The sequence below is a fragment of the Eptatretus burgeri genome, chromosome 1, assembly GCF_056783735.1.
Source record: "Eptatretus burgeri isolate ZD-2024b chromosome 1, Ebu_testis_v1, whole genome shotgun sequence".
NCBI classification, from domain to species: Eukaryota; Metazoa; Chordata; class Myxini; order Myxiniformes; family Myxinidae; genus Eptatretus; species Eptatretus burgeri.
In genome coordinates this window covers 69,619,706-69,641,912 of record NC_140961.1, presented here as the reverse complement: position 1 = coordinate 69,641,912, position 22,207 = coordinate 69,619,706, and the positions used below count along the sequence as shown (strand labels likewise).

Here is a 22,207-nt window from a genome sequence, read left to right as displayed (position 1 = left end):
CAGACGAGGCGAAGGACCAGGCAAGAAACCAATTGCCACTGTAGACCCGGTGACGGAATAGGAGACACGAGTTGTTACAGAAGAAAATGTTACAAAATCAAGAGCATGCGCCTTGACCACAAGTCGATCTCTTCACCATGATTATTTAATTATGACTGTGGCGCTGGTGGTTCTGAACCACATGACGCATCAACACTTTCTGATTGATGAAGCAATCACAATACTGTCTTTCTTGGAACAACAATACTGTATAAAATTAGTTTTTCAAATTCACTGCACCTGCAGGGCTCAGCACAGTGTGGCTTTGGCACACAGTATCCACAACTTGTGGAACGGTTGCAAGCACTGGAGCGTGAAGTTGGAGGAGGAACAACTGCTGTTGTGGCACTTGTTCTCAACAACCGACTGTTTGTTGCCAATGTCGGTATGTTATTGCGGGCATTCATCACGTCTCCTTTGTTGCTGTTACATTCAGATCCTTCTCCCCTCTCTTTATTATTGTATTTCCCTCCCTCCCTCCTGCTCCCAACATCATCTAATTGTGCGACTCATTTCCCTCATCCCAGACATCACATCTCTCCTCCACTGATGCACTCAGGTGCTGGTCGCCGGTCTTTTTACCCACCTCGTTTTCACGAAAGACCGGCAACTTTTCAACGAAAAAATAAAATAAAAATACTATTCAGAAGTGCTCCAGTTATGCAATTTACTTGAAAGCCCTGTCAAAATGCAGTCAATAATCCATAACTTCCCTTTTCCCAATCGTCCGTCTCTGACACATCCTTTCATTATCATTGCGATGAGTCCCAATGGTCAGTGTTTTTTGGGCATGCTGGCCGACTAAACTGTTGAAGTTATCAGGAGTAATGGACAAATAAGTTATTGAATGATAAGAAAAATAATGAAGTTTAATTTCAATTATGAACTCCTTAATATATGAGTTCTAACAAGTTAAAAGGCAAAATATACATGTGGACAGACCATAACAAATTTACAAATCAGCAAAAAACTGCAGTTTCTGGATTGCTATCATCAGTTTTAGCATTCTTTTCTTTGTTTTCATTTCTTTTTCAGAGATATTATTAATCTAAGTGTTGGTCAAACAAATTTTGATTTTTAAAATTAGATTATGCTTTAAAAGTCCCAAAATGTTGGCATGATCAAGTCATTTTTATGGACAGAAATGGTCGAGAATGCAGGAGAGACACTCGAGGAACCTCCGCCATCTGGGGCCTGCCCCATAGCCCCAGACCCCAGCCAGACTTGTAGTGGGAGGTATGACCCGAGACCGACAACATTTAATTTAGACTTGCAACTCAAAATATGAGATGTATCACTGCTCCTCACCAATTTCTCTTTCCCTCCCAATTTCTCACTCATTCTACTAGTCCGATAGGCTATGTGATGCAGAGGTGGCGCACTTGCACAGGCTGGGTTTGATTCTCAACCTGACTCACACTGTCTACCTGGTGCATCACAGCCAGGGCATTGCATCACTACCCTGTGCACATAGTGCAAAGCAGGGTTAAGCAATTTGTTCACTCTGGCTCTCTACAGCCATCGGTCTACAATCGAGGAACTACTTCATTTCAATTGAATGTTGTATTTTTTAACACTGGAGAACACAAATCTGAACAAGAACCTGCAGTTTAGCAGTACTTTGGCTGCGAATTCGACAAATTGTACGGAATCTTCTCCCGTAATTGCTTTAGTATGTCTGGCATTCAAACAAAATTCCCTGTCTGGCAGTCAAACAAAATTGAAGAGGATTCCAAACAGGAAACGTACTGTTTTTAGGGACGACATAAAGGATAAAAACATCAGGAATGAAGAACTAATTTAACATGTTCAATAAGGTGATGTAAAAGATGGTGCATCAATGGTGGTAAACTTCCAAAAGAGTGTTTGTTTGTTTTTGTTTGTTTTTTTAGTCTTTAAAATTTTTTCTTTCAATTGAATCATACACGTGAACACTGCAGAACACAAACTAGAGGGGGGAGCACTCGGTAGAGTGCAAAACCTCCGCCGCCAATACTGCTGGGTCACTAAAGTGAACTTGATATCCTATTCATTGTAGGTCAAAACGGATCAGACTCTACTGAACCACGATTGAATAAACTAAACTAGATCGACGTGCATGTAGAATTGCGAAAAAAATAAAATCTTTTTTTTTTGAAAAAAAAGTTGCAAAATTTTGTTGTTTTTTTTTTCTCCAACAAATTTTTTTTTGGGTTGGAAATCACTTAAAACATGTAGAAATGCAAAAACAAAAATTCAAATATTTTTTCAAAATGGCCGCCATAGTGGCCATATTTGACTTTGGACCAAGTCCAAAATCTAATGGCATGATCGTTGGACCATACCTAATCCCCCCCCACCAAGTTTCGTCGAAATCCGTCCAGGAGTTTTTCCTTAATACTGTTCACAAACAAACAAACAAACAGACAGGGGTGAAAACAGTAACCTCCGTCCATCTTCGATGGCAGAGGTTAATAACCTCATTGGCACTTCCAAAAACCTTCAGTTTAGCAGTACTTGGATAAAATATTACCCCAACTTAAACAATCTTCATTAATTAAATATGCTGCTCGCGCTCTCATTGTTGGGGAATATCGAGATTCAGACAAAATCGCGGCTCGTAGTAAATATACATCGTGCTCGGAAACGCAAAGATAGACTTGAAAAGATCCTTCCCATATCTTTTTTTCTCAAAACTGCATGGGGTAAGGTGTTCTATGAATTCTTTAATTGAGGATGTCATCTCTCGGAGTGGCGTTAAGCTGAGAAAGCATCTGCTAACATTCACTGGTGGACGTTAAATATCTTCTTCGTCTTCTTCGTTGTCGTCGTCTTCGTCTTCGTCTTCGTCTTTGTCCTCGTCGTCTTCATCTTCCTCTTCTTCTTTGTCTTCTTCCTCGTCTTCTTCTTCTTCTTCTTCCTCGTCTTCTTCTTCCTCCTCGTCTTCTTCTTCCTCCTTGTCTTCTTCTTTTCCTCGTCTTCTTCTTCTTCTTTTCCTCGTCTTCTTCTTCTTCTTCTTCCTCGTCTTCTACTTCTTCCCCGTCTTCTTCTTCTTCCTCGTCTTCTTCGTCGTCGTCTTCGTCTTCTTCTTCACGTCTCCTTCTTCTGCATCTTCTTCGTCTTCTTCTTCTTCTTCTTCTTCTTCTTCTTCTTCTTCTTCTTCTTCTTCTTTGTCTTCAACAGTCACCATTATCTCACCATTTTATAGGGTCGGCCGAGAGAAGCTTGGCCCGAGTCTTCAAGAACTGGCTGGCCAGGCCTGACATTTGACTAGTTATGGCAGGAATTTGGAATTTGGCCATGGTGTTGGCGATGGCTCACCTACTCTTGTGAAGAACACCGTGGGATCTTTAATATCCACCAAAGAATGCTGACAGACAGGACGTCCGTTTAACGTCTATCGGTGGTACGTCAAATACAGGGTGTCCCAAAAAAATGTACTCACATTTTGGCGGCTCATAACTCATTGAATTTTTCATTTATTTTCAGATCAAATTGACCCTAATAATGTCAGAAGTACGACTAGGTTTTGAAGAAAGAAAATTTTATCATAAAGTGCTACTGGAAGCATGAAAACATCATGGAAGTGCAAAGACAATTTAGAAGACATTTTCACAAAGATCCACCAACGCGACGCACCATTGCTCGCATCCGAGATAAGTATGAAACAGATGGAACTGTGCATGATGTCCATAAGGAGCGTTCAGGAAGACCACGGTCATCAACCATCCCCGCAAAGGAAAATCAATTGCTGGAAACCCTCCACCGATCCCCATGGAAATCTGTACGACAAATGGCTCGTGAGACAGGAATCCCAAAATCAAGCCCCCCCCCCCCCCCCATCGCATTTTGAAGCGAATTAATTGGAAAAGTTACATTCCAAAATCAATCCACGCTCGAAATGAAGACGATCCTGACCGGAGAGCTGAATTTTGTGAGTGGTACCTGGGTAAATGCGAAGAAGATGCAGCATTTCCATCCGAAATTGTTTGGAGCAATGAGGCCAGCTTCAAGTTAAATGGCTCAATAAACCGACACAATTGCACGTACTGGGCTCCTGAAAATCCGCATGTTAGTATGGAACACCATTTAAACTTACCAGGGGTTACTGTCTGGTGTGGGATATCAGCATTGGGCATCCTAGGGCCATTCTTTTTTGACCAAACTGTCACTGGGGATGTTTACTTAAACTTTCTGCAGGAATCCGTCGGTCCAGGTGTCGAAGAGATATTTGGTGATGAAGAGATTTACTTTCAGCAAGATGGAGTATCTCCCCACTACCACCGTGATGTAAGGGCCTATCTCGAAGCAACTTTTCCGAACAGATGGATTGGGCGAAGAGGTAGTGTTGAATTCCCTGCGCGTTCCCCAGACCTCACTCCAATGGACTTCTTTTTATGGGGATCTCTCAAAGATAAGGTTTACGGCTCAAAACCAGCAACAGTCGATGAGCTGAAAGAGTAAATTGAAAGACAATGTCTTGCATTTCCAAATGAAATGATTCGTAACGCTGTTGAATCCATTGGTCCGCGTTATCGGCTGTGTTTGGAACGTGATGGTCGTCAGTTTGAACATTTGTAAACATGCATTTATCCATTTATACATTTCACCATTAATCTTGTTTCTAAGTCAATAAACAACGCATTTATTATCATTTAAATAGTGAGTACATTTTTTTGGGGACACCCTGTACATTGATGAATCACCCTGCATGTGAAATGCTGGGCTGACAGTTTATAGCAAAGTCTGGAATCGAACCCAGACGAGACAGCTTCGAGGTGAGTGTGCGTACCTCTCGGTCATCCTACAAGCCTGGTGGACATTAAAGATCCAAAAGTGTATTTTCCAAAGAGGAGGTAATTATTGACAGTACCCTAGCAAATTAAAAATTCCTGCTTTAAATGTGCAAGGGTGTTGGTACAGCGGCACATCCACACTTCAGTCATGATGCAACCAGCAGACAGATTGAATTTTCGTCATTGAATCCGAGTCAAATATGCAAACAACAACTCATGCTGCTCCACCCCAATGGTTCTCCTCCATTATTCTGTCTTCTTATCAACCGCCTTTTTATCTCCCCCACCTCTTCCCAACCCCACCCTTTCTTCGTCTTCACTTGATATAATGTGAGGATTAATGTTGTGCTTTTATTCAGTCATTAGCCTTCTGTTGTCATTAGCATATATTACTTCAGCCAGGCCTGAATATAACCCCCCCCCCCACCACCACCACCTCCTTGCTCTGAGACAGGGACAAACAGGGCTCTTCTTTGCCGGATGACAAGCGGTGATGGACTGGACATTGTGCAGCTCAGCTCTGATCACCACGCGCATAATGAAGCAGAATTGCAGCGCCTGGTACAGCTTGGTGAGCAATGAGTAACACTCCAAAAGCATAACAGAATGATAGATTGGGTAGGGGAAGTGTGTGTGTTATCCATTGTCGCATCGCTGAATTTTCATTACCTTCGCATTCTGCGGAAGGTTATGTTTTGGTCGGCGTGTATTTATTTATTTATTTATTTATTTACAGTGGGACCCGCTTAATAGAATCACTTTGGGCCGGACAAATTTGATTCTAATAAGCGGGTGATTCTAATATCCGAGTTCACCAGAGTTGTGGAGTATCAAGCGGATCAAATGTCGAGTACACATACGGAGACAAATACTCAGCATTTAGTTTGATTTATATGACACACTTGCTCAAAACAATGTAACCTTTGAAACACCGTGGATTCTTGCTTTTACCAATACCGAAAGGAGGACGCTTCGCACCAGTCATCGAGCAGCAAAAAAGCACCGTGATTCTTTCCTTTGGCTTTTTCCCACCGCAGTGCTGATCTCCCTTGAAGAGGAACGTTCCGTCTGGTAAGGCCCGAAAATACAACCCGGTTTCGTCAGCATTTCAGATCTCATCAGCCGTGAAGCCTTCTACGAGATCCGGAAACACGTGGTCCAGCCATTGTTGTTTCCCTCCTACGTCAGCCGCCGCTGCCTCTCCGTGAAGTTTCTTGTGGACGATTCCATGTCTTTTCTTGAACCGGTCAATCCAGCCGTTTGTTGCACTGAACTTCTTGTTGTTGAACTTTTCCGCGAACTGAGCCGCTTTCTCCCGCATCAGAGGTCCAGAAAGCGGTGCTTCCTTTTCTCTAGAAGTTTGAATCCACTTGACCATTGCTGATTCGACATCGGGTGCGTTGCCGCTTCGCTTGCGTTTCTGAGAAGAAGACGAATCCACTTGACCTTTCAGAATGGCCTCTCGATCTTTCAGAATCTTGCATAGGATCGGCTGGTTAATTTCCAACTTGTCTGCAGCTTCTCGTTGGCTCATTCTGGGCAAAGCGTCATAGTCCCTCAGGATTTGTGCTTTATCAATGTTTGAACGATCCGTCCGCTTTCGTTTTCTGTCCATCGTGGAAATGACGACACGCCTAGTGCTTAGACTGCAGCTGTCAGCCGTCTGCCTATCTGTACAATGACTACCGAAATCACTGTAGTGGCACAGCATTATTTTTAGCGTGACGTCAGCCGCCTGGTGGCAAAAGTTGGAACTGTGCGGCCAGTAGGCGCTGAACTGTCGAAGTGGATGGCCAGCAGCTGATTCTATTAAGCGGGTTTTTGATTCTAATAAACGGGAAAAATTGTGTACATTTAGATACAATGGAATCAGTCTCAACGATTTTGATTCTATAATATGGGTGATTCTATTAACCGTGATTCTATTAAGCGGGTCCCACTGTATTTGTAATCTTGTGATTCGTATAACTCAAAAAGTATTAAACCGAATTGCATGAAATTTGGTGGGATTATTGGTTATTAGCCAGGAAGCATTCGATTAGATTTTGGGATCGTTCGGGTCAAAGGTCAAGGTCACGAAAAGGCCAAAATCGTCTTTTTACGATAACACGGTCAATTTTTATTCAATTTGCATGCAACTAACGCCAAAATGTTCAGAATTCAACGCCTCATCTTGTGATATGCAATATGACACAATGACGCCCATACTCTTGTTACCGGTCAGGGGGGTCACGACCTTGAAAAATATGTGGTTTTTGTCATAACGTGGTCAATTCTTGTCTGCTTTACATGAACCCAGCACCAAAATGTTCAGAATTTAATGCCCAATCTTGTGATACAATGACGTCATAACACATGTCACCGGTTGGGGAAAAATGTCGGGAGGGGGAGGGTCACGCCCTTGAAAAATATGCGGTTTTCGGCATAACTCACTCAATTCTTATTCGATTTGCATGAAACCAGCATCAAACGAGATTACCTTCTCTTGTTGAAACGTTGTATTCACCGAGCTTGCGAGTGAAGACTCGCCAAACCGACGTGAGTTGATTGTTGTTTAGTCCGTAGCCCCCGAAAGTCGGGGGGGGGGGTTATGACATTATAGATATGTGGTTTGTGTCATAAGACTATTCATATGAATCCAGTTCCCCACACTCATACCAAGAACAAAAAAAGTAGTGGCGGCGAAGGTATGCGCTCTATGAGTGCCCGTTCTAGTTATAAATGCCAGACCAAACAAGGTTGATCTACGCTTCGTGTGGCAAGTTGAGATGCCGTCGATTGGCTACGTGAGGCTAGTTGCCCTGTGGTTGGCTCCTGGAAAGTGACATCGATACACCCTCACTGTACATGTTTTTCTGCAGTCTCATCAGCTCCCGTTCTTATAAACTTAAGAATATAAAAATAGGACTGCTGGGCTCGTAGGTAATCGAGGCCCTGTCCTAATGTTTTAACCTAAATTTGGTAGCATTCTGACTGGTGGGTCCGGAGAAGATTTTTGAAGGAATTTACTGTCTGCCATTTTGACCTACTTAAAGTACCGTGACAGGAACGAGCTTTGCAATCCCCGTTAACAGTCAGGAGCGGAACCTTGCTGCTAAATTTCAGTCGGATTGGCCCAGCGATTTGGCTGGAAAAGTCGAAATCGAAGGATGCTCTGACGGTGCACGATGACAATACCTTATTTGTAAAATCGCTTCCGGTTCCGGTTTTTGAGGTGACGGTTCGTTCTCTCCAAAGGTCTCCACTGACTTTCTCAAAGATAAGTTTCCGGTCGTTGTTTGTCACATTCTGACTGTTTATTTTGTTGCCTCCGTGTTTACTGTGTTCTTAGTTCGGTTTTGTTTCAAAATTTGTTATTTGGTGAATTTTTGTCGGTCTCGTCATATCGGGTTTCCCTGAAGCCGAACCGTCCATGTGCACGATCGTGTTTGTTTCTATTTTCTCCACTTTTCCCTCCACCCTCCTCCTATCCCTCCTAACTATACCCTCTGTTCCGTGTCTTAAAAGAAAAAAACATTTTCCTTTCTCACCTTTTTCCCCGCGTAACCACATGACTTCCTGTACCTCCTTCTCTTCCATATTCTCTGCTAATCCCACTCTGATCGTGAAGGTTTTTCACCACACACTTTGACAACCTTTTCTTAACTTTTCCTTTACTCTTCCCCCATCTTCCCTAATATTCAAACAAAAAAACAAAACATGCTTCAATGCTTCTTACAATGCTTCAACTTCACTTCTTTTCCCGGTTCTTCTTCAAAATCTTGTGTTCAATTCGACTTTTCTTTCATCCCATGTTTAAAAATTCCATCCATTACAATGCTTCTTTTCTCCACTCTGTTGATTCTTCTGCACTCCATCCATCTTCCAAAGTATTTCAACAAATCTCTGACCTACAAATTTTTACGATCTCATTTTGCAATGCTTGTTCGTCTCCCATTTTTTATCGTTCTTTCTTTCCAACTTCAGAGCAAATTCATCGCACCTCCTTAAATATACCTCCTAACTCCTTCCCTGTTATACCCTTTCCTTACTCCTCCAATCTTGCCATCACTCTCTCTCCTGCCCCCCCCACCTCCCCCCTCAAGCTTCCACTCACCTTTCTCAAGTGGCTACCCACACACCTTTCTCCCTCAATTCTCCCCCTTCGTGCTATCTTCTTCAGTTCTCCCCCCTCGTGCTATCTTCCTCAGTTCTCCCCCCTCGTCCTATCTTCCTCAATTCTCCCCCTCGTGCTATCTTCTTCAGTTCTCCCCCCTCGTGCTATCTTCCTCAGTTCTCCCCCCTCGTCCTATCTTCTTCAGTTCTCCCCCTCGTGCTATCTTCCTCAGTTCTCCCCCCTCGTCCTATCTTCCTCAATTCTCCCCCTCACCCTTCTCCCTCAATTCTCCCCTCTCGCCCTTCTCCCTCAATTCTCCCCGCTCGCCCTTCTCCCTCAATTCTCCCCCCTCGCCCTTCTCCCTCAATTCTCGCCCTTCTCCCTCAATTCTCCCCCTCGCCCTTCTCCCTCAATTCTCCCCCCTCTCCCTTCTCCCTCAATTCTCCCCCCTCGCCCTTCTCCTTCAATTCTCCCCCATTATAAATTAAATTCTAAATTAAAATCTCTCCCCTCACCCCTCCCCTTCAAATCTCCCTCTTCTCATCCCCTCAATTCTCCCCTCTCACCCTTCTCCCTCAATTCTCCCCCTCGCCCTTCTCCCTCAATTCTCCCTCAATTCTCCCCCATTATAAATTAAATTCTAAATTAAAATCTCACCCCTCCCCTTCCAATCTTCCCCCTTCCCCCTACCCTTCAAATCTTCCTCTTCCCATCCCCTCAATTCTCATCACACCTCCACCTCTTCCCCCCCTCTCATTTGTTTTGTTCCTCCCCCCCCCACCCACTCCCTTCTCTATAATACCTCCACCCAGTCACCCTTCCCCTCTCCCCACCCCTCTCTTCTCTCTCCTCCCCCATGGCCATGCCTGCTCTCATTGTCTCCCCTCTCCCTCAAAGCTTCTCTCACTCATTCCTCACAAATCAATTGCTTCCTCCCTCTTCAAAGCAACCTTTTCTCTCTTGCCCTTCAAAGCTTCCCCCTAACTGTTAATCCTCGACTCAGATTCTGCAACTGGTCCAGGTGGCATCACCCCTCGTGTTCTAAAAACCTGCTCTTCTGCTCTTGCTCACCCTCTCCCTGTTCTCTTCATCCTCTCATTTGCTCATGGTCATCTGCCATTTGCTTGAAAATCAGCAAACATTACCGCTCTGCATAAAAAGGTGCAAAAACAGAACCCTGCATCTCCAGACCAATCAGCCTTCTCCCAATCATCAGCAAGGTTATGGAATCCATCATCGCTTCAGACATTAAATCCTTCCTCTTCTCCAATGGCTTGATTTCTGATCATCAATTTGGTTTCAGATCAGGTCACTCAACCCTGGACTTGCTACTTCTGCTTTCCAACAATGGATGGAGGCCCTCAATGCCAAACATGAGATCAGAGCCATCTCCCAAGACATATACGATATAGCTTTCGATATGGTCTGGCATCCCGCACTGCTCACCAAACTCTTCTTATGGTATCCAAGGCAACCCCCACTCATGGCTCAGGGACTTCCTCTCCTGTCACAGTCAACGTGTGGTCTTAATGGAATTCTTTCATCCCCTCTTCCTGTCCAGGTTGGAGTTCCTCAAGGCAGTGTTCTGGGCCCAGTGCTCTTTCTCATTTTCATCAATTATCTCTCTGACTCTGGAAAATCCTGTTTATCTCTTTACTGATTACTCCACCCTCTGCAATTCCATCTGTCATCCCTTAGACCAGCAAGCAGCAGCTTCTTCACTCTCTGCAGATCTGGATAAAATCACAAGCTGGTCCAACACATGGAACATGTCCTTCAACCCTAACAAATCTCACTCTCTCAATCTGTCTTTCCGAAAGTACTGTCTGGAAACACGCCCCCCCTCCCAACCTACTTTCTGACAATCCTCTGAAAGAAGTCCTTTCATTCAAGCTTCTGGGTCTCACTATCTGCCATGATCTTTCCTGGGAAAGCCACATTTCCAACCTGGTCTCCAAAGCCAGTCGCCGACTGGGCATCCTCCTTCATGCAAAGTCCTTCCTCGGCCCACCTGAGCTCCTGACCACACAAAGCTTTCGTTCGCAGCCTGATGGAGTACTGCTCTCCCCTCTGGACTGGTGCTCCTGCCTCTCATCTTTCTCAGCTTCACGCTGTGGAAACCAAGGAATTTAGGATTATTGATATCTCCCATGATGAAGCTGAATCTTTGCGTCTCTCACTCTCTCACCGGAGGTAGGTCGGTGGTCTTTCTGTCTTCTACCGTCTCCTCTTCGGCCTTGCCCTTCCTGCTTTGTCTGTGATCTGCCCCCCCCCCCCCCCATATTTCCTCAGGGTGCTCAAGGTCTGCCAAAAACCCCCTTCTGTTGAAACTGCATCACTGCTCACCTTCATTCTTTCATTTCTCTTTTTTTTCCCCTGTCTCTGGAACAAACTCCCACACACTCTTCAATCCCACCCCTCCCTCCAGGCCTTCAAAACAGGTGTCTACCTCCACCTCCTATCTTCCCCCATCCAAAATCTTGATCTTTACTACCCCCATTAATCCACCCCAAACCCACCTCCTTCAAATTCCTTGTTTTTCTTCCTGAAAGTCCCTGTCATTCTCTCTTGTTTACTTCATGTACCCCACCCCATCCCTCTCCTTTCCACAGATATCCCATTGTCTTTGTTCCCCACTATTTTGTGCTTCCCTCTCTCACCCCTCTTGTCTCCTGCCTTGTACGTTTCTGTGTATTTGCTCTTACACGAGACTTGACTTGGTATACCAAAAAAAAAATTCAAGATTAGCTAAAAATTAGTGACAAACAACCTAACAAAAAGTGGGGTTGGGGCCAATTGGCTTGTTTGTGTGCAGTATATGTAAAGCAAACAAGGTTATGTTTGGAAGGTTTTTGGATGTGGGGCATTAAGAGTTGGATGGTAATTGTAACAACCATCACGCTTTTCTGGTGGGTTGTCACAGACGTTTCGATGTTTCCTTGTGGAATAATATTATCTCGAGTTGCAGGTTTACAAAGTTTACTTTGGTATTTGCAAGTGAAAAAGGAATTAGGAACCTCGTTGGACCTGAATTAATCTTTTCAGTCTCTATTGCGCAAATGCTTTTCTTGGAGGAAATGTAATATGGAACTTGTATTTGTGCATTTTGTTTTAGGGCTGGACAGTGAAAAGGTGAAAGAGGAAGGTGCTTTGGGGCAGATTGAATGCACAAGACGAATTGGAGACTACAAGATCAAGCTTGGATATAAAGACATCACTGCGCTGAAGCAAGGACCTCATGCACACATTTTCATAGTTTGGGGAAAACCAAAATAAGTGTGTTTGGGGGTCGGTGTAGCGAGAATATTTAACTTGCTTATTTATAATTTCATTTATTATATTTTATCCCTTGAATTCAATCTGAACGTGATGGACCGTGGGCTGAAATCTGTTTTCTTGCTTAGATTTTGAGCTCGGTAGACTCCATCTCGGAAGCATCTCGAACCATTCTGAATATGTTAATCATATGTACCTGAAGCAAAAACCGAATTTTCCCGAAGTCTGAAAATTGAGTGCTTCCAAGAAATGGCCAAAAACTGAAAATAGTTGCTGTGGACTTTCTCTTCCTGAGCAATGGTGACACATTAGTGTTACTGCTAAATTTTAAGCATGGGTAGTGTAGTAATTGGTAAAAAGAAGTATCACTGAGGACATCTGAGGTCTCGAAGCACCATCTGGTACAGTACATGATGTACGTGGAATGCTCAGAGTTTTCATCATATCACTAAAATCGTCAAGAAAAATCATTGTTCGCAGTAAGAGTTATTCTGTTGAAACAGAGCCTCCAGAAGAGCAATTCAAATCCAACAGTTTGCTACGTTGATGCACAGGGAACTTTTAAAAGACATGCAACACCAAGGGATCTTCCATATAATAATAAATCCTATCCCACAGGTTTATAAGCTCGGTGTTGGCTTAACAGTTAAGGTGGCTGGCTTGAGATCCAAGAGTCTCGAGTTTGAGCCCCTGTCCTGTCATTGAAATAATACCGGGTGGGTTGACTCAGCCTGTCATCCTTCCAAGGTCGGCAAAATGAGTACCAGCTTACTGATAATGGGGGGGACTGCATCAGGGGCACAGCCACGCTTCCAGAAAATGATGCAACCAGCCGTCACAGGCTGCATACGAAACAACAGGTTTTGTTTTTTAACCAGCCTTGGTGGCGTAATGATTAGAGCATCCGCTCTGGGTCCGGGATGCTGGTGGTTAAAACCCCGGCTGGGTTATACCAAAGTCTTAAAAATGGTATGTTGCTGCCTTGCTTGATGCTCGGAAAAATGTCGGAAAAATGGAAAAAGTTTGGACCTCTGTATTTCTGAAACCGCACCAAGGAAAAAAATTGAAACTTGGCACATGGCAGGTACTCCTCATGAGGAATAAGTGGGGATTTTTATGCCTCCGCACCAAGGGTGCCAGAGGCATTATGTTTCTGGGCTGTCCGTCTGTCCGGATTTTCGTGTACAGGATAACTCAAGAAGCAAATTGTAGAATTTCATCAAACTTGGTAAAAAGGTAAAGTAAGACGGGGCAATTAAGTGATTAGATTTTGGGCCAGATACGATAAAGGTCAAGGGTCAAATATGTCATTACTCAAGTGTTTGTGCGGGAGAGCGGAGGCATACCCGTCGACTGCGCGCAGTCGAATTACTCTAGTTTTTTAATGGTGTCATAGGTGCCTTCGTTAAAACATCATAATTACATACATAGAACACTACATCCGATCAGTATGAAAATTTTTAAGGGTCATCTTTGGATAAAATTGTCCGTAGTAAATTTTTTTTGTCATCGGTCATGTGGTTCGGCAGCCATATTATTTTATTATTATTTTTAAACCTTCAAAAACCTTCTCTGAAATGGCTGAGCAGATCGAGGCGAAACTTCACACGTATGACCTCCTATTCATGAGGAACAAAACGTTCACACACATGATGTCGTCGGTCAGTCACATGGTTTTGCAGTCGTATTGGATTTACCCTAAAACCCATAAAAAAAAATCTCCAGAACGGCTGGACAGATCGAGGGGAAACTTCACAAAAATGTTCCCCAAGCCTTGGGGATACCAGGATGTTCAAAAATAATGAATAGGTCACATGGTCTGGCAGCCATATTAGGTTGAGAAAAAATTCTTTCTCCTGAACTGCTTAATCGATCAATGTGAAGCTTCACAATTATGATCGAGTAGTGATGGGAATATGTGTATTAAAGTTCAACCTGATCAGGTCTGGCAGCCAGAATATTTTTTTTTTAATCTGGGTTCTTTTTGATTGATTTTTTTTTTTTGAATAAGGCTCACTTGGCTGTGCCCGTATGGGTTTGAGGGTGGAGGAGTAGCAGCTGTAACCAAAATCCTACCCAGGTTCCTTCTGATGACTTCATCTTTGCTTTTTCCTTGTTTGGGTTCCTTCTGATGACTTCATCTTTGCTTTTTGTTTGTTTACGTTCCTTCTGATGACTCCAATGCAGGACTGTTCCTATTTGGTCTTCCATTAGATTAAAATTGATTTTATTTTAATCCCATTCTTAATGCAATTAAATAATAATAATTATAATCATGGGTCAGGGTCAAGTGTCCGATGAAAACGGGACTTCTTGGTACCAGGTCATCACTGCCAGCAGTTTTTAAGTGGCAGTTCTCATTTTGTCTATTACTAATTGCGTAACACAACAGTGCACAAACACCACACAAAACAAGTCCTGGTGTGGGTCTGCGATCTCTGATTGCCCTTTTTGTTGTTTTCTTTGCTTTTGCTTCCTATCCAGTGGTGCCAAGTCTGAGCCAGTGATTGCTGTCCCAGAAGTGAGTGGTGGGATATCTCTGGAAGGCAACATTGGCTTCCTCCTTCTTGCTTCTGATGGTCTCTGGAATGCCTTGGAGACCATACACGGCCCTGGCACAGCTAATCGGGTATTCTAGGACTTGATGGATTGAATAAATGGTTCCTGTGATTTTTGTATTTGGACTTTTCTTTTTCATTAGCATTTTGCCTTTTGTCAAGGGTTATGGTCTGTTACTGTGAAAAGTCTGTTTTTCTTAAACAGATGGAGAACCAATTTGTAAGGTCCTGATCTGATTACTTGCAGACATTTTCATTGCCTCCCTCTCTCTAAACCAAACTTCAATTCCACTTTTCTTTGTTCACGCCTCATGCTTTTTATTTCAAACTGTATGTAAATTTAGGCTGATGAATACGACTAACCTTTTATATCCTGCATTAATATTGTGAAAAATGAGCTCTGATTTTTGAGGCTTGAAGACCTTAAAATAAAAAATATAAATCACAAGTTGGTCAAGCACTTGGAATGCATCTTTCACGCTCTTAATACTTTCTTGACAAATATCACACTCAATCTCTTGCTAAAATAACTGTCTGGCGAACCCTCCTATTCACTCATCAAAAATCCTGGGTTTCACTCTCCACCATGATCTTTCTTGGGCAAACTACATTTCAAAATTGGCCTCCAAAGCCAGCCACTGACTGGGCATCCACCGTCATACAAAGTCCTTCCTTGACACACCTGAACTCGTATACACCTACAAGGCTTTCATGCACAGCTTATTGGAGTACTGCTCTCCCCTCAGGTCAGGTGAGATCAGGTCTGTGATTTGATCCAGGTATCATGTAAACTAGTACTCACCTGTTCCACGGTCAGGTTGTTGGCGACTAAACCGTCTCCCCCACCAGGTTTTCTGGTGAGGAGGGTGTATGATATGAACACCAAGCAGGATTAAAAACAAAACCTGTCAAAGGGTGGAGTAGCTCCTTGTGAGCCAAAGGTCATCCATATTTAGTGCCCAACTGTGTTTGCAAGTCTACGTCCTCCTGCAGTTGGGTTCCTTTTTTTTTTGGAAGGTTGATGGCAGGATTTGCACTCTGGCCACTGTAAAACCCTTCACTCCACAAAACACAAGAAAACGGTAAAGAAGATTGAAAACCTATGCCGTGGGGGTTCCTCCTGTGCAGCTACCCTCTGCAGGGCAGCTCACTGGATGATGGGATTGTGTCAAAGCCTTCGGGACCCCCACTCTTCGATGATAGGAGGAAAGCCATGGGGTAACATTCCTGGGTCAGATTGTGGGGGAGTGTGTCGGAGTGGTGCTGAGGTGTAGTCCACCAGACGGTGGTCTCTGTGGTGTAGCCTGCGGGCCTGCGGGGCAGGGCATGATGGTGGGGGAGTGGTCGGCGTGATCATCGTGTTTGCCAGGGATATAAGGAGTGCGCGCCGCCTGAGGCGTCGTAGTGGGTGCCGTAGTCGCCGCGGCTCGTGAGTGCCTTGAGTACGTAATAAAGGACTGCTGCGGGCAAAGTACGCCCGCACTCCCGCTGGTGCAACAAAGCCGGGCTTGATTGTTCCTCCGCTCGTGTCTGCCTTCTAAGCACCCCGACCACGACATCATAGTTGGCGACGAGGATGTTCGGATCGGCGTGTGCAGGGTGTTTGGGTTCAGATCGGCAGCGAGTAACTCAGCGCACCCCACGCGGTTCGAGGTTCCGGAGGAGTACGCATCGCAAAGAGCGTATCGCAGGTTCGCTCGCCGCGCGCACAGGCTCCGGAGCCAGGAGGCTCGCCAGCGCGGCCAGCTCAGGCATGACAGGAATGCGGGGCACGGCGCACGGACGCGTGCCCGCCTTCGGTGGAGTCGACTTCGGTCACGTCGAGTGGACAACGGCCGCGCTCGGAGTTCGTTTAATTGAGGCACGACAAAGCTGGGGAATGATTTCTGCAAGGTCACGGCTAAAGAACGAGGACACGCAGTTCAGCTCGGACGCGGCGTTGGACGTCGCGCAAGCTCTGAGGAATGTCCGGGGTCTCGATGGTCAGTGCGCAGCAGATGGTCCGGAGGTCAGCGTGATGTTCCAGGCGCGCACGGCCGCGCGCACGGTCTGCGGCACGGGTCGTGGACGAGCGTTGCAATGCGATCACTCGGACGGCGGTCTGAGCACTCGGGGACGTCTACGGTGTGTGTGCCGAGAGTCATCGCCCATCATAACAGTCATAGATGGCGGTGTGCGAAGCGATCCTTCCGTCCCGGGTCGAGACCTACTGCCGGTACGGTGTTCGGTGCATGGCGTACACGGTAACGCCCGGGTCGAGTTTTGCAGCCTGGGCACGGAGTTCCCAGCGACCCGGAACGGGAGATACTGCCGATGTTAAACCTGCCTTCAATTGGTCCGGAGGTGACAAGATCAATGGCAGGGGAGGTTGAGGTGACCGGGGCACTGATGCTGCCCATGGTGAGCCTGGTTTCAGTTGGTCCGACGGTGACAGGACCGATGCCAGGGGGGGTCGAAGTGATCGGGGCACTGATCGGGTGTCGAGTTGAGTCCACTCGTGCTGCCCTCGCATCGCACACGTACACCGGCGAAGCGATTGCACCGCTTGCGGTGGCCTACGTCTCGGTGTTCTACCGGGGTCGAAGCGCCCTACTCTCGGTGTTTGTGGTGCGAGGGGAGGGGCCCGCCCTTTTGGGTCGGGACTGGTTGACGCACCTCGAGCTGGATCTCCAGTTCGTACCTCCAGGTGCGCCGGTGCTTCCTTCGTTGCTTCCTTCGAGACCCGAGGGCGAGGTTCTGGCGGCGGGAGCCGCATCAATGCAACGGGAGCGGCCGTTCGTTGCTGCCTGCAACGGTGATGTGCGGTTCGGGAGCAACGGGAGCCGTGCCAGCTCTCGCGCTGAGCTCTCGCGCTTCGGCTGTGCTCATGAGGCAATGCGCGCCTGTGTTGTTCGGGCAGTTTCAACGGGGAGTTGCGGCGAGCCCGTCGCGTTCAACAAAGTCACGGTTCGCAACATCGAGACGACAACCAAGAGATGGACACGTGATGTGGTTTATGGGCTGCTATTCATTGCGTGTTTGTTAATTGCTCGAGTGACGCGGTTTAACGTTGTTTAAATAAATGCCGACGGTTCCTGTGTGAGAGTGGGTTTGGCTGAGATCAAGCGATGGGATTTGCATTATGATCAATATGATGTGGAGGCTTTGGGAGCGATGGTGGCGAATAAAGAGGTTTTGTTGGCCTCCCATTGCCCCGGGCCGCGGGTGGTTGCTTTGTCATGTGCAGGGATTTTATCGAAAGAACGCGCTGTACGGAAAAAGGAGTTTGCAATTGTACCAACGATGTTCTTATTGCTCGGTGGCGGGCCTGTGGTTGAAGTGTGGTTTGAATGGAGTTGCTACCGTCTAACTGCCGTGTGGGTCTCGGAGATCGACTCGGAGCCGGGGCTGGTGCGCTGTTCAGCGTTACCCCCACCTCTGGTTTCGGCAAGGTCAGACGTGCCTGGCGCCTGGGACGCGGCTCTCTGTTTTCGCTCAAGGCCGTTTGGACATGCGTTGGAATCTCAACTGATTGTGGTGCGTGGGTTGTTGTGGGGCATTTGTTGCATCCAGCCAACGGCGCTGTTCAGCGCCCCCACCCAAGGTCAGTCGGGTCTGGCGTTGGCGCCACGGTTTCCAGACAGCGAGCTTCCAGCCTCGGAATCTTTATCTGCTTCAGGTCTGGCTGGGGGAGATGTGCCGCCTTGTCGGCCGGAGGCGTTTGATGGGGCCGGGGGAGGTTTGCTCGGGAGGTCGCCACGACCTCGCCGAAGGCCTTGTAAGCATGAGCCGCCTGGGGGCGCTTTTGCTGCGTAGTGCTGCTGTGCTTCTCACCTTGCTGCTTCATATCGGTAACGCGGTCAGGGTTTCGTAGGTTCATTGTGCAACTCAGTCTTCGGAGCCTGGCCGTTGCAGCTCCACTCGCTCGCATCGACATGTTATATGCTGTGATGTGCTTTTATACTATGCTGTTTCTTTTTTGTACCTTGTCTGCTTTTATACCGTGGTATTTCGTGCTGCTTATGCTTATTATGATGATGATCATTTAATAATCATGGTTTTAGGAGGGAGGAGTGTGGTGTAGCCTGCGGGCCTGCGGGGCAGGGCATGATGGTGGGGGAGTGGTCGGCGTGATCATCGTGTCTGCCAGGGATATAAGGAGTGCGCGCCGCCTGAGGCGTCGTAGTGGGTGCCGTAGTCGCCGCGGCTCGTGAGTGCCTTGAGTACGTAATAAAGGAGAGCTGCGGGCAAAGTACGCCCGCACTCCCGCTGGTGCAACAAAGCCAGGCTCGACTGTTCCTCCGCTCGTGTCTGCCTTCTAAGCACCCCTACCACGACATCACAGTCTCCTTGGGTTAACCTGAGGCGGTCCCTTTGGGTGGGTGCCTGGAATGTCCTATCGCTAAAAGAGGATGATCACATGTCTATGTTATCATCTGAGCTCAAGCGTTTGGACAATGGTATTGCGGCACTCTCTGAGGTTCGGAAACTGGATTGTGGTGAGATCATGGTGGGTGAAAACACCTACTATTGGTCTGGTCGTTCTGATGGTTACCATGCCCAAAGAGTTGCTGTAGCTGTGCCCAAGAAGTTTATTCCAATGGTAATTGAGGCAACACCGGTCAACGAGCGTATTATGAGACGAAGTATTTGTCACTCCTTTGGTGTCATTTCTCTGATCTCTGTATATGCTCCGACTGAGGCGAGTGATCTCACCGTGAAGCACACATTCTATGCCACGCTCGAATCTGTGGTTGATCAGTGCCCCAGGCGAGATGCTCTTCTCGTCTTGGGGGATTTCAATGTATTGACTGGAACTAATGGGGATGGTTATGAGACATGTGTTGATCCCCATGAGTTTGGAACTGTGAACCGGAATAGCACTAAGTTCCTTGACTTTTCAAGAAGTGATGGACTTATGGTGGCTGGTTCATGGTTTCAGTGCCCACAGGCTCATCGCTGAACTTGGTATTCCAACGTTGGCGGTGTGGCAAAGCAGATTGACCACATGCTTTTTGATGGTTGCTGGAGGATGATCCCGAACTGCAGGGTCTACCAGTGTGCTCAGTTCCTCAAAACTGACCACAGGCTTGTGGTAGGAGCTCTGAAGTTGAAACTTAAATCTGGGAGAATGGGACCATCCCAGCCTCAGTTGGATGTTGGCAAGCTCAGGAGTTTGCAAACAGGCTGACTGGGGATTTGGGGGCATCTTAGTGCTTTGGGGAATCCTGATGTGCTGTGGAGTGCCTTCAAGACCACCATCCTTGATGTTGCCAGTGGATGTCTTGGAACTCACCGGAGGGCGAAGAAGAATTTTGTCTCTGAAGGGACGCTGGATACCATTGACCAGAGCTGCAAGGTCAGGTTTAATGTCAGAGCTGCGCTGTTCATGGAGTTCAGGCATAAAACTGTGCGTGCGCTGATGGTGGACAAGGAGGCATATGTGCAAGGAATCGGAGGGGGAAGAGCATCACCTGTGGTCAAGTGATTCCCGTCCTGCTTACAGCGGAATTCACACATTCCTTCAAGCCCACCCCTCGGTGTACTGCAGTTATAGCGGAGTATGGAGGGCTCTTGACAGAGGAGTCCGAAATAAAGACCCACTTGACGGGCTACTTTGAGCGGCTGTACCAGGTGATCCACCAGTTGTTGAATTTGATGTTAGAGGTGTTACTATTCCTAATGCTGACTCTCCAATCAACTATGATCCACCTTCCTTTGTGGAAACACAGGCTGCGGTGAACTGGTTGAAATGGGGTAAAGCTCCTGGGATTTTTGGCATCCATGCTGAACTTCTCAAGACTGGTGGAAATGCTGTACTCATGTCGTTGGATGCAGTTCTGTGCTTTGCCTGGAACATAGGCATCATCCCAACTGACTGGAAGAGGGGCCTTGTTGTCCCTCTCTGGAAAGGGAAGGGTGATCACCAGAACTGCAACAACAACCGAGGGGTGATGATGCTCTCAGTGCCGGCAAGGTCTTTGCTTGGATAATTATTGATCGGATTTGCCACCATCTGCTATTCGGGTCCTCACCGAACACAGACGACGGTTTCGGCAGGGGCTGCTTGCAGCCGATGTTGATCTCTGCAAAGCATTTGATTCAGTGAATCGGGTTCCCTCTGAAGGATTCTTGGTCTTCATGGGGTGCCACCAAAACTGATGAATCTGATGTTTGAACTGTACTCTGGTGCTGACAATGCTGTGATATGTGGTGATACCATCTCAAACTTATTTCCAGTTATTACTGGAGTTTGTTAGGGGGTGTGCACTGGCCCCCACACTTTTCAGCACTTGTATGGACTGGATTCCAGAGAGGATGTCGGAGAGATCAAGCTGCGGTGCATCGTTTGGGATTGTCAAGATCTCTGACCTTGATTTTGCAGTCATCTTTGCAGAGATGCTGGAGATACTTTTGGGGGCTGTTGTGGCTATTTTTGATGTGGCACCTTGAAACAGAAAGAACTTTATAAGTCAATTAAAGCAGTTTATTCAGTAATGAAGTAAACGACAGAAACATGTGCACATAGAAGATAGCCTGGTGTGAATCTCAAGCAGTCCTACCTTTACATGGGTTACATTGAGCATGTATACAATCTTAACAAGGCGTGGTTATATTTTATGAGCTGCATCTGAAAAGGACTGATTAATCACTAATAAACAAATAGAGGCGTTGAGAAAGAACAGGTGGGTCTTGTGGGGCTTGAAATCACAAACACAGCATGAAAAACAACTCCTTGTCAGACTTTTCCTTCCAGATGGTCAGGAAGAGGGAGTTGAAGGGAATGTGATTTCTTGGCCAGGCCATCTGGGCCAATGGACGATGGATGAGGTTTACAAGGGTTTTACTACTGCTGAGGAATGTGTACATGCCTCCCTACGAGCTTTTCCCAGTATATATTTATTAAATTCTTTCTAAAGCACGAGCTAAGGCAAATTGGCATTTTACCTCATTATGAATTCAATTCAAAATTGATTTTACCACAGGCCCTCGAGGTGCTGAATGAGGAGTCGGAGCCGCTGGGATTACGGGTTTCCTGGGTCAATACTAAGATCCAGGCTTTCAATGACATCTTCGATGTTGCTGTCCTGGCTGGGTCTGTTTGTGGTGAGGATCTTGAGGTCACGGAGAGATTCACTTACTTGGCAGTGATATTCATGTCTCTGCTGGCTGTGAGTCAAAGGTCAATAGATGTCTGGGTGAGGTCTGGGGAGTCATGGATTCACTAGATCATGGGGTGTGGTGCTGTCAGTACATGTGCAGGAGGACTGAAGACCGAGTCTTCAGGTCATTGGTGCTTCCAGTCTTGCTCTGCGGGTGTGAGACAGACTCTGACCAGGAATCTGAAACGGAGATTTAATTCCTTTGGTACCAGGTCTCTTCAAAGAATCCTTGGCAATCACTGGTCGGACTTTGTGTCCAACGAGCAGTTGCTGAGAGAGGTTCAAATGAGATTTGTTACCTGCATAGTCTGCGTCAGGTGT

The 22,207-nt window shown here is 46.4% G+C and overlaps 1 protein-coding gene across 6 annotated transcripts in view; it reads left to right on the top strand.

The window, feature by feature from the left end:
• Positions 1-22,207, top strand: part of TAB1 (TGF-beta activated kinase 1 (MAP3K7) binding protein 1) — an 82,462-nt gene that overhangs the window by 35,229 nt on the left and 25,026 nt on the right. For all 6 annotated transcript variants that reach the window (XM_085887127.1, XM_085887125.1, XM_085887122.1 and 3 more), the window contains 4 exons: positions 286-424; positions 5,269-5,385; positions 12,026-12,137; positions 14,671-14,815. In XM_085887127.1, coding sequence (XP_085743253.1) covers positions 286-424; positions 5,269-5,385; positions 12,026-12,137; positions 14,671-14,815 — 513 coding nt within the window. The remainder of the gene's footprint in view (positions 1-285; positions 425-5,268; positions 5,386-12,025; positions 12,138-14,670; positions 14,816-22,207) is intronic.